Below are 12,225 nucleotides of genomic sequence, written 5' to 3' on the forward strand. Positions count from 1 at the left end.
GGGAGAGTCACTACAGTACAGGATAGAGAAAGCTCAATGGTTTCATGTCCGGTATGTTTGGATGAGAGGAAGGTCAGAGAACGTCGATCTAAGTATGACGCTAGCATTACACGTGAGTCTATGGCACCATGATGATGTTAAGCTGCAGTGGAAAAAAGTATCAAGCCTTCATTTGCCATCTTTAATTATCAGAGTTGGTGTGGCTGTCGGATTTGGAGCACTCGTGGCTGTTTCAGCCAAAAATCGTGCATATTAATGTAGGAAGGTAATCTTTTGATTGAAGTTTATATAGTGAAGCATGAAAATAACTTAAATGATTCAGTGCTGAGATTTGGTGTTCGTAAAAATCACAAATTTATGGAATCTGAAATCAACTGCAGCTGATTTTTTAAAGTGGTCTTAAAAATCACAAATATACAGAAAATTTCAGGCAGAATTTGATCTTACTATGATTAAGAAACACCACATAATATTGTCATATATACATTCTCCTTAATCGTAAAAATCATAAACTTGGAAGGCACATGTATTCAATTATATCTCTTTTATAACTAACATACTCCACATTTTATTAATTTGAGACACCCATGAAGTGTATTGATAGAACAATATGATGAACTAATCAATAGAGTACTTCATTTGTTTGGCAAGAAAGTCCAAGTTATTAGAAGTAGGGTTGCCACTGAGCAGACTCTCCCTCCCCATACCCATAAACCTCACCGCATTCTCCTTCACAACCCTATTCTCCATCACCTCCTCCACCCTCCGCCGTATCTCCTCCCTCCTCACAATCCCGTCCCTGTCCACCTCCAGCCTCAACCCCACCTTCCACCCCTCACACGCACACCTCTGCGTATACATCTGATCCCCGAAATACGGCCAGCACACCACCGGCACGCCGCTGCTCAAACTCTCCGAGAACGAGTTCCACCCACAGTGCGTCACAAAACACGCCGTCGAAGGATGCCCCAACACGGCCTCCTGTGGCGCCCACTCCACCATCCTCCCCCGCTCCCCGACCCGCGCTGCGAACTGGTCCCCGTACACGGCCTCGTCCCCCTCCATCAGCCCCGGCCACGCCACCCAGAGGAAGGGGCACCCGGTGGCCTCCAGGGCCGCCTCCAGCTCGTCGAGCTGGAGGCGGCTGAACCGCGCCGTGCTGCCGAAGGCCACGTAGACGACGGACCGCGGCGGCTGTGCCTCGAGCCAGGCGAGGCAGGTGGTGTCCTCGGCGCGGAGGGTGGTGGAGGCGGCGGAGCCGAGGAGAGGGCCGATAGGGAGGACGTTTGGGGTGACGGTGGTGGCAGCGGGGTCGAGGTTGTGGAACCAGTTGCCGAGGATCCAATCGGTTTCAGCCATGTGGTGGAGGATTCCTTTGATGGCGTGGAACATTGACTTCTGCATCTCCTTGTCGGAGGGGAAGTACCACATCAGTTCACTCCCTCCCATCTCCGGCATGTCTGGTAGTAATTTTATGCTTTCCTCCTTCAGTGGAGTCCCTGCACCGAACTCATTTAAAATTACGAAATTTGGTCTAAATCTGCTCGATTCCATTAGGCTTGAAAATTACTTTTTCAAAATGGTCTCATCCGTGTAAAAAATGAACTCTTTTGGTCATACTCAAAATGGCGTAGTTTTGTAAAATAAAGTACTACCTGTGTTCGGGATTAAATGTCCCATTTATGTCTAACGCAAATTTTAAGAAATTATTTGACTTTGTAAAATGAGTAGAAAAAGTTAGTGGACTATGGGGGTTACGGGCCAAAAATAGTACTCCCTCCGTCCCAGTTAAGATGACTTCTTTCGTTTTTCGCACCCGTTTTTTAAAAATCATAATAAATAGTTAAAGTGGATGGAAAGAGAAAGAATAATATGAAATAGACTCTCTTCTACATTATTCTTTTTTTAATTATACTTTCCCTCCACTTTAACTATTTATTATGATTTTTCCAAAACACGTGTAAATAATGAGAGGGGTGATCTTAAATGAGACCGAGGGAATAGTAAAAGTGATCGGAAAGAAAGGAAAACTACATTTAATGGTAAATTGTTGTTTTTGCTTGAGAATCATCAAAAGATGTCCTCTTTGCATGCGGATGATTCGATTGAGAAAACTTAAAATTTTGATATATGGGACTGCCTATAGACCAAATTTCGTGATTTAAATAAGTGTATCCCTTTTGAATTACTAAGCTTACCATCTTGATCGATAAATCCAGATTGCAGAAGATAGGGGATCTTAAACCCTAGCGCCAAGCATCCGGCGTTGGAGCACCAAAACACGGCGGTCTTGATGTTGAGCCCCATCTTCTTAGGTATTCCGACCATCCATGACCACGCCGAATCTAAAATGAGGCCACTTATCTCTGTTTTGGTGAGGAGTTCCTTCATGTATGAGGGTACGACTCTGTGGATTCTCTCCTGCAGCTTCCTCTGATCTTCCCAGCTGTTTCGATTCCCCAGCCCGAGACCTGTGGGAAGTGAGATTATGCGGAACCCTTGCTTCCATTCGGATGCTTCTGCGTTCGCCTCTGCCAGACCCATTGTGAGGAAGGTCACCTTCATGCCCAGTTTGGTCATTTTGTGTGACAGTTTTAGGAGGGGTGAGGCATGCCCTTGCATAGCTGATGTCACCACAAGAATGTGCCCTACTTCCTTGCCCCTATTTTCCATATTTTGAGTCATTTTCTTTGTTTGTCCATATTGATATAAATGGGGTGCATGTATATTTATTATGTTTGAGATCATGCAATTTGGTTGATCCAGTTTTTAATCCTCTTATATTTGTCATGCTTTCTTGCTTAAGCCTAACAAACTCATTATTTTCAGGGTAGTTTCTTTAGTTCCCCTTTCTTTTATGTGGAGTATTTATGTTTGTCATGCTTTCTTGTCAATCCTTAGAATCCCATTATTTTGGGGGCAGCTTCTTCACTTCTTCTGCCAAACATATGTGATATTAAAACTCATAATTTTGCAATGCAATGTTTATTTCATGATCACATGGTATGCCTTTAGTTTACATGCAGACAACGCTGAGAATACTAAATAATGCTATTACCTCTATCCTTTAAAATAGAAATTATTTCTGTTTTGTCCCCTCCCTTAAAATTAGAAATTTTCTATTTTATCAATCTTTTTTTCTATCTAATGAGGGAAGACATATTCTTCATTAACAATATTTTCATCATTTTTTCTTTCTATCCTTCTCTTATTTTACCAATTGTGCATTATAATCTGTATTATTTTAAAAGTTTCTTTTTTTAAAAGACGTAGATAGTACAGTAATACTCCCTACAATGCCATGTTTGACTTATTTGGTTTAGAGCACCCACAATGGGGCGCCCGATGGCGTCCATCGTCCTCGGGCGCGGACGATGGCACCATTGTGAGTGCCTGGCATCGGGCGCGCCCGATGCTCGTATAGCGCGGACGATAGCCTATCGTCCGCCGCACTGTGGGCTCCGCGGACGATGACACGCGGTTTCATTTTTTTTATAAATACCCTTCATTTTTTACATTTCATTTCGCGATTCCACTCTCGAAACTCACATTTTTTATTACTACGAAATGGATTCATCAAGTCCCAACAGTCCGATGTTCAGTGGTGAGGCGCGTTGGCCGGGTACAGAACCCGGCGAATAACGATCATTCGCTGCCAACACGCAGTACGATCCCGAATTCAGCACGGAATCGTACGATTTATCTGACATGGATCCGTCACCAAACCGACCCGTCTCCCCCTCCCGCCGCGCCGCCTCCGAGGTCGCCGCCCCCGACACCACCCCATCGGCCGCACCCGCCAAAAAAGAAGCGGACCCAGCATCGCGCGTACAAGTTGCCACCTCCGGAAGTATGTGAAGAGTACGCACCCGGCCGTACAAACTACCAGCCGGATGAAACCCTCATATTGGCGAGGTGTTGGGTGGATATATCGGACAATCTGATATTCGCGAACAACCAAAGGCAGATCGCGTACTGGGAGCGCATCGCCGAGCGCTACAATGAGGTGAAGCCGCCGAGAGCGTACAAGCGCCAACGGGAGCAGCTCCGCAAGCACTGGGACCATGTGAAGAAGCAAACCAACCTATTCTCGTCGGAGTACGAGAAGTGCGCGCGGGGGCAGGGGAGCGGCGAGAGCTTGAGCGACGTGCGCTCTAAAGCGCTGTTGTCGTACCAGTCCCTGTACGGCGAGTTCAAGCACAAGGCCATCCGGGCGCTCTTGAGGGACAAGCAGAAGTTCCAAGCCGGGATTGTGCACACCGGGGGGGAAAGAGGTCGAAGACCACCGAAGCTGGTGGTGGCACGAGCAGCGACTGCGGGAATCGTCCAGTAGACCTCAACCGGACGTACATGGAGGACGATAGTACCGGCACACCGATGTCCTCCCTGCGTCCCATAGGCGTCAAGGCTGCGAAGGCCAAGGGGAAGGCTACGGCGACATCATCCTCAACCGCCGCAACCCCATCGCCGTTCCCGGCCCCGACCCCGACCCTGAAGGCCGCCGCCTTTGAGTCGTTGGCAACAGCCTCGATGGCGAGGACGTTGTTGCAAACGCACAAGGCCCTCAAGAAGTGTACGGACCCCGACGAAGCCGAATATCTCCGAGCATTGATCGATGAGCTGCGCCGGAAGTTAGGAATTGCGTAGATTAGCCGATTTTTAGTGTAACTTGAATCGTGTAACTTTTTCTGTAATCAATATTCGCCGGTTTTTAATTACTCGTTCTTTTTTTGTTAATTTTCGTTTGCATACTATATTTGAAAACATTCAAATTAATTAAACAAAACAATAGTACAACTGATGACGTGGCGTGCCATAGGGCGCGCCTTAGGGCGCCCCACTGCAGGTGGAGGGTAGGAGGATAAAGCTGATGACGTGGCGCGCCATAGGGCGCACCTTAGGGCGCCCCACTGCTAATGGTCTTATTAAGACGAGAATCGAATACAAATTCGATGGAACAGACAAATTGACCTGCGGTTTTTTCAACCAATCATAATTGCGGAAATCACCTACTTTTTTTCTCTCTTTATGCAATTGTAATTGGTTGGACATATTAGGAGACAATACTTTCGAATTCGGATAGTGTTGAGCAATTTATTCAAAGATATTATAAACTTTGAGGGAATTTTGGTAACCTTTATAAACTTTGATTGCAGTTTTCAAAATCACATATATGATGAATTCAAGGATAATGTCATTTTCTTTCCGGCAACTTAACTATACATGTGTGGCTGATGATGCAATCTGTGAATAGTGAATACGACATTTTACAGATTGTTTAATCAATTGAAATTATACGCGCAAAACGATATTCATGCAAGTCACACTTCTGTAGCTTGAATTCACCCCTTATATTTGAAAAAATGAAAGATATTAATTGGTGATAATATACGATAATACGATAGGTGAAGTGGCTATAATATAATTAAATAATGGTACATAATTTCACAGTGTATCATTTGATCGTTATTTGATTGGAGCTAATTAAAATTTGATGACTTGTTAAAGCAAAATGTAATTTGGTTGGAGCCAGGGACAGAAACTTATATGGTTAATTCGGTTGTCATGATCACTTGTGATTAAGGTCATAATTAATCTTATCTCTTGTTACATTGTATTTTTTTCTAACATTCACATTCACCCCTTTGACCTTCGGGTTCCGTTTTCTGGATCCGTAATTGCCTATAGCTAATTTAATCTTAGATAAATTTTTATTGTGGTTTATCACGTATTGTATCTTACTAATTATCTAATAAATCGAACGGAACTTACAACTATTGCAAACTAGAAAAACAATGTCTAAACTGCAAGTAAAGTAGGCTTTAGGGTAGTTGAGTGATTGGTTATATTTAAAGGATAAATATTGGGTGTTGAGTTAGGGTTTTGCATTAAGTTTGGTCTTAAAGTAGAACGTGAAACTGATATAGGTAAAATAAGTAGTACTATCTGACGAAGTAATTAATGAAACATGCAGGCATATTCCATTGCACCTTGCAGTTATCTTTGTCTCACACAGTACACATATAATATAAATAGGGGGTGTTCGGTTGGCAAGATTAAATCTCATGATAAAATATGCATCATGTTTGGTTCATAAGATTGAACCCTTCAACTTAATCCTAGATGGATAGTCTCATGGTAATTAGTCATAGTCTCCCCTTCCAACTAAAATAATCTCACAACTTAATCTTAGATGGATAGTCTCATGATATTAGTCATAGCAACCGAACGCCACCATAATGTATGCAGTCCATTCAATGAGATTCACGTATAGAGCAGAGAATAGAATCAATATATACCTTTGGAATTGATGTTGTGTATAAACAAAATATGCTAAAACGAGAGATGCCTTTTAATTTTGAGCACACCTTAGGGGAATCTTACGACCAAATCTAACTTCATTTTTCTACATAACGAAAATCGAATCGAACTAATCCAAAATTTAAAATTCGGTTCGATTTTGTTTATAAGTCCGGTTCGGTTTAAACTTTTGGCTAATTTTTGTTTATCGTTTCAGTTCATATAAAAAATATTTTAATATTATAAAGATCCTAACTGTTTGGATATGTTAATTGATTGACAATATAATTTTTATGCTAATTCTAGAAAATTAATTTTTGAATTTTTGAGTTTTTTTCCGTTTTTTTGTAATATTGTGCAATTTTGGATCGGCGAGGAGGCAACACCGTGACTTGTACTTGTGCCTTCTTCCGGTGCCCATCGCTCTGCCGCAAAGCCTTCATCTTCTATTATCATATTATGCAATATGATACAGGCTAACATAATATTCGCGACATCATCTTCGTGCCAAACTCATGCCGGACACCGTATAATAGCCCACCGCGATTGGAGGACACCAAAAGCCCGCTCAACATCCTTCCTAGCACTCTCTTGTTTGCGCGCAAAATATTGTTTCTTCGGTCCAACCGGTTGGCGGACAGTCTTCACGAATACGGGCCACCGCGGATATATCCCATCTGCCAAATAGTAGGCCCTACTGTACTGCGTACCGTTGGCTTCGAAGCTGATTTTTGGACCCTCCCCCCGGCATTCCTCGTTGAAGAGCGGCGATGACTGAAGAACATTGATGTCGTTGTTCGAACCTGCCACACCGAAATACGCATGCCAGATCCGCAGACGGTAGTCCGCAACGGCTTCCAGAATCATCGTTGGATGTTTGCTTTTGAATCCAGTAGTGAACTGGCCTTTCCATGCCACGGGGCAGTTCCTCCACTCCTAATGCATGCAATCGATGCTTCCTAACATTCCTGGGAACCCGTGCATCGAACCGTGCATATCCAGTAGGCGCTGACACTCATCCGGGTTGGGCTTCCGTAGAAACTCCCCACCGAAAATTTCCCGGATCCCCTTACAGAACTGTCTGAGCACCGTGAGGCCAGTCGTCTCACCCATCTGTAGGTATTCATCGAACATGTCCGTTGGTCCGGCGTAGGCAAGCTGCCGGAATGCAGCGGTGCACTTCTGTTGCATAGACAGCCCGATCCGGGCAGCCGCATCACGCCGGAGGGTGAAGCACCGGTAACGCTCCGCCAAATTCATCGCTATATAGTTGAACAGCCGTCGCGACATCCTGAATCTCCGGCGGAATATCTCGGGTGGTTAACGGGGGTTATCCACAAAGTAATCATCCATTAGACGATGGTGCGCACCGACGTGGTCTCGTGGGATTGTCCGCCGATGAGTAATGGCACGAGGGATCGCATCCTCCGCATTCTCCGCCTCCTCCGCCAAACGGGCCGCTTCTTCCTGGGCGGCCTGGTGTTGCACCTGTTGAATCAGAGCATTCCAGCTATCTCTCCACAAATTGTTCATTTCCGACCCTAAATTGTAGTGAGAGAAATTTTTATAGATGTAGAGTTGGAATGGTGTGAAAATAATGAATGGAGTGGGTGTATTTATAGGTGAATTGAAATGTAAAAAAAAAATTAAAATCGGCTATAGCCGCGGCGGTCGGTGCCGCCACTATAGGCGCCGCGCCTATAGCCGCGTCCGCCTCCATTTCGCCGCGTCCTCGCCCCGGAGTCAGCTGAAGCCCGTCCGCCCCCCTACCACCCCCATTTCGGTGTCCGCCCGCGCTCTCCACTATAGCCCGCCCGCCCTCCGCCCCAACCCGCGGCTATAGCCGCGGGCTCCCCATAGTGGATACCCTGACAGATGAAATACCAGCGTGGAGAAAAGACGAATTTGGTTGGAGCTTTCCTCTCGACTTGAAAACACAGAAACTCTTGTTAGAATGCTGTCTTTCTGTGGAGAAAGCAGCCAGATCTCGTTCTAATTGGCTGGTATGCAATATATTCTACGAACTCGAGCCCTCGGCTTGCGATTTGAACCCTAAACTATTGCCTATTGCTCGCCTCGAAAACTAGGGCAAATTGTAGCAGTTTACGTGTTGAGGATATGTCTTGTATAAGATGGTTAGATGAGAGAGCAATCGCCTCGGTGATCTATGTTTCTTTCGGGAGCTTGACCGTTTTAGGGCTTGAGCTATCCGGCCAGCCCTTTTTGTGGGTCGTGAGGTCAAATTTTACCATTGACGGGTCCAAAGTTGAGTATCCATAGGGTTTCTTGGAGAGGGTGTGTGGTGGTCGTGGGCTAAGGACAGTATTCGAATGGACGCCTCAAGAGAGGGGTTTTGTCTCATCTTGTGCTGGCCATGCCCTTCTTGTGCTGGCCATATTTTGCGGACTAGTACCACAATCATGAGCTGTATTTGTGACAAGTGGAAGGTTGGAGTAAGAATTGAGCAAGATGGGGATGGGATTAGGAGTAGGGAAGATATCAAGAAGAAAATTGAGATATTGGTGGGTGATGATGAGATGAGAGTTAATGCATGCATTGAGATTGAAGGAGATTGCTAAAAGGAGTGCTGGTCAAGAGGGGTCTCCTTTTGTGAATTTTCAGAGATTCATTGATCATACATATCATGGAGTACAAGGGATGAATTTAAACTACTTACCAACATATGTATATGTGGGCGGTGGAATAATATTTCATTTGATTTTAATATTCTCCTGTTCCATATTAATTGAGTCATTTCTTTATTTTGAGAAGTTCCAAAATAATTGAGTCATTTCTATTTTCTGCTAAAAGTAACATTTTTTTATTTTATTCTCTCTTCATCTCCCTTACTTTATTCTCTACTACTTTTATTCACTGTCCACTTAATACACTATTCTTGAAGAGAAACGCCTCTATTTGTATTTATACTCTTGCGTTAATACAATCATAATTCTATCTTGGTTGTTCCATGGAAATAGAGTCATTTTCACAATTGAAAAAAATTAATACATTTTTTCTCTCCAACTTTATTTTCTCTTTAATTGTCTATTTAATCTTCGTGAATAAATGAAATATATCTATTATCTTGGAACTAAGGGTGAGCATTCGGTTTTCAGTTTCATTTTTTGCTAAACTGAAATTGTGTGAATATGAATAATGAACTGGATCGAATTATTTGAAAAACAAACCCAAAAACCGAAATCTGAACTATAAAAATCGACCTGAACAAAAAAATCAAAATTTCATAAATATATCCGAAAAATCTAAAAAAACTGAAATCCAAACTACCAAAACCAAACCAAAAAAATAAAATTGTACAATAAATTAATTTTAATAATTAACACACAAACTATGTCGTATCAACTAATTAGCATATCCAAACAATCACAATCTTTACAAAATCTAAATATTATTGCATTTATCAATATTAATCAGCGCAAATAGAATTTATTTTTAGATATACATATGATATTAAAAGGAAATTCGGTTTTTCAATTTTTTTGTATCCTAATAAAAAAATCTAAAATAATGCAAATTGAAATTTACAGTTTGATTCGGATCAGATATTCTTATTTTTGCTCACCCCTCATTGGGAATCGAGGGAGTATATTTATCATATTTACAATTACTCAATTTGATACTAATCCGAGGCAAAATGATTCCATCGATTTAAATCATCCCTCCAAAGCCCAAACACTCACGTCGAATATTGGGTGAATTTATGGAAGAGTAAAGACAAAATTTAGTCCTGAACATATGCCTAATTTACGATTTTGGTTCTAGATTTTATCTTTTAAATTTTTTGGTCCTGTACATTTTAAATCGGATCACAATTAGTCCTCCGTTAACAATTCAGTTAACAATTCCGTTAATATTTAACAGTCAGTGATTTTAATCACAATTTTGACCAATTAAAGTTGTTGATTATGATTACTTATACCCTAATTATATTCTTAATTATTTTAATAAATTTTCATTTAAAATATAAAACAAATAATATAAAAAACAAAAATGAAATATACTGCCCAATTTAATTAATCAATCATCTCCTTAATTAATCTAGGTAATGCTCACCAACATTGATCCCTCCGCCGCGCCGGAGCCCCCTTTCTCCTACTGCCACACCGACGCCGCCACCAAACGCAAGCGCCGCCCCGCCGGAACCCCAGGTATTTTTTTAATTTAATTTATACATATATGTAATTATTTCCAAAAATGAATTGAAACTAGCAGATCCGGATGCGGAGATGGTGTCGTTGTCGCCGAAGACGGTGCTGGAGTCGGATCGGTACTTGTGCGAGATCTGCAACCAAGGGTTCCAGAGGGATCAGAACCTGCAGATGCACAGGAGGAGGCACAACGATAAGCAGTCGGGGCCAATACATTACGCCTTGGAAGCGGTGGAATTTCAGTCGGAGGTGGTGGTCGTGGTAGATTTTGAGAGGCAGGTGGTGGAATTTGAGTCGGAGATGGTGGTTGCGGTCTATTCTTAGTAGGAGACGGTGCTTGAGGTCAATTCTCAGCCCGATTAGATTTTGAGAGGCAGGTGCTCTTCCCCTTCCCCCCCTTCTCGTTCTCCTTCTCCATCTAGAGTTTCTTCCTTCTATCGATAAACTAGCTTAGCTCTCGTCGTGCCGCTCGCCGCTCAGAGAACAACGGCGCCGTCGAAGTGAGAGAGGGTGAGAGGGTGACCTTTCGTTTTTGTTCAAAAATTGTTTGTTTGTTGTAAACTTATTTCTTACTCTTTATTTTCTTTTTTAATACTCTTATTTTAGTATTTTTAAATGATATATCCTTAAAATAATTAAGGTTATGATTAGGAGTTGGTAATCCCATTAAAAATTACTTAAGTTGGTCAAAATTGTGATTAAAATCGTTGACTGTTAAATATTAACGGAATTGTTAACGGAGTGATCCGATTTGAAATGCACAGGACCAAAAAAATCAAAAGATAAAGTGTAGGACCAAAATCATAAAATAAGCATATGTTCAAGACCAATTTTGACATTTACTCTTCATAGTGACCGACAAAAATAAATCTCGAAAATGTGCAAATGTAAACAGAACTTTATTTATTGATTTATTCATTTAGTCTTCAAGTATATTTTTCTAATTTTGCAGTACATCATTAGCTACCATAGTAGAAGAACCATCCTTATGAAGGCACACACAAAGTCTCCCAAGTCCACCTGGTAAATCTTGACAAAATGATCCAGTTAACTTATCTCCGTAGGCTTTTTCGCATATACCTTTACATTCTGCTTCATTGCATTTTATATCGATCGTCACACAATCTCCAAATGCTGAACCATACACTAAAATCACCATCAATATTGCACCCATTTTCAAAGAAAAACCATTGAAATCGAGATCGTGAATTTGCAGTGGAGAAGTGGACTTTCAGTCTGATGATTTGTGAAGAGAAGATAGATGATTTTTGTTTCGTGAAAAACGTGCCCTATTTATATTAAAAATTTTGGAAACCAATGACCAAGATTTTTCTCTTTTACTCTACTAATTTATTACCGGTAACGTTATTAATTATATAGAAAATTATACTAAAGGCATATATACATTTTACAATATGGTATAGTCTAAGTTTTTGTAGATAAAAAGTCATTCTAGCAAAAGATGATTTTAATTTAATTTATCAATCTAACACTCTGTAAAATCGAAAATTCAAACTAATAAAAATTTAAGAGAATTAAGATTTTTTTTTCTTGATTGAAATATTGGAATCAAAGTAGAGTAGGGGCTGAAGGTGGTCCTAAACCTATAACGATTTTACGATTTTGGTCCTGAATATTATCTTATGAATTATTGCATCCCGAACAAATGAAAACAGATCGAATTTGGTTCATTTTGGACGGAGCATTCAAAATTAATTTTATGTTTTATGTCTACATAATACTATAGATTGGGCTT

General features: G+C 41.5%; 1 protein-coding gene across 1 annotated transcript; it reads right to left on the reverse strand.

The window, feature by feature from the left end:
- Positions 1-472: 472 nt before the first annotated feature.
- Positions 473-2,685, reverse strand: LOC121765235 (UDP-glycosyltransferase 83A1-like). The gene is made up of 2 exons (XM_042161301.1): positions 2,199-2,685; positions 473-1,499 (listed from the first exon to the last, which is right to left on the reverse strand). Exons 1-2 carry the CDS (start codon positions 2,683-2,685, stop codon positions 619-621), a joined length of 1,368 nt encoding a protein of 455 aa, XP_042017235.1. The 3' UTR covers positions 473-618.
- Positions 2,686-12,225: the final 9,540 nt, after the last annotated feature.

This window comes from Salvia splendens, chromosome 14, assembly GCF_004379255.2.
Source record: "Salvia splendens isolate huo1 chromosome 14, SspV2, whole genome shotgun sequence".
In the NCBI taxonomy this organism is placed as follows: domain Eukaryota; kingdom Viridiplantae; phylum Streptophyta; class Magnoliopsida; order Lamiales; family Lamiaceae; genus Salvia; species Salvia splendens.

Coding starts and splice junctions, on each gene's coding strand:
- LOC121765235 (XM_042161301.1), bottom strand. CDS start 2,685: ATGACTCAAAATATGGAAAATAGGGGCAAGGAAGTAGGGCACATTCTT. Junction 1,500..2,198: donor TGGATTTATCGATCAAGATG/GTAAGCTTAGTA, acceptor AGTTCGGTGCAG/GGACTCCACTGAAGGAGGAA.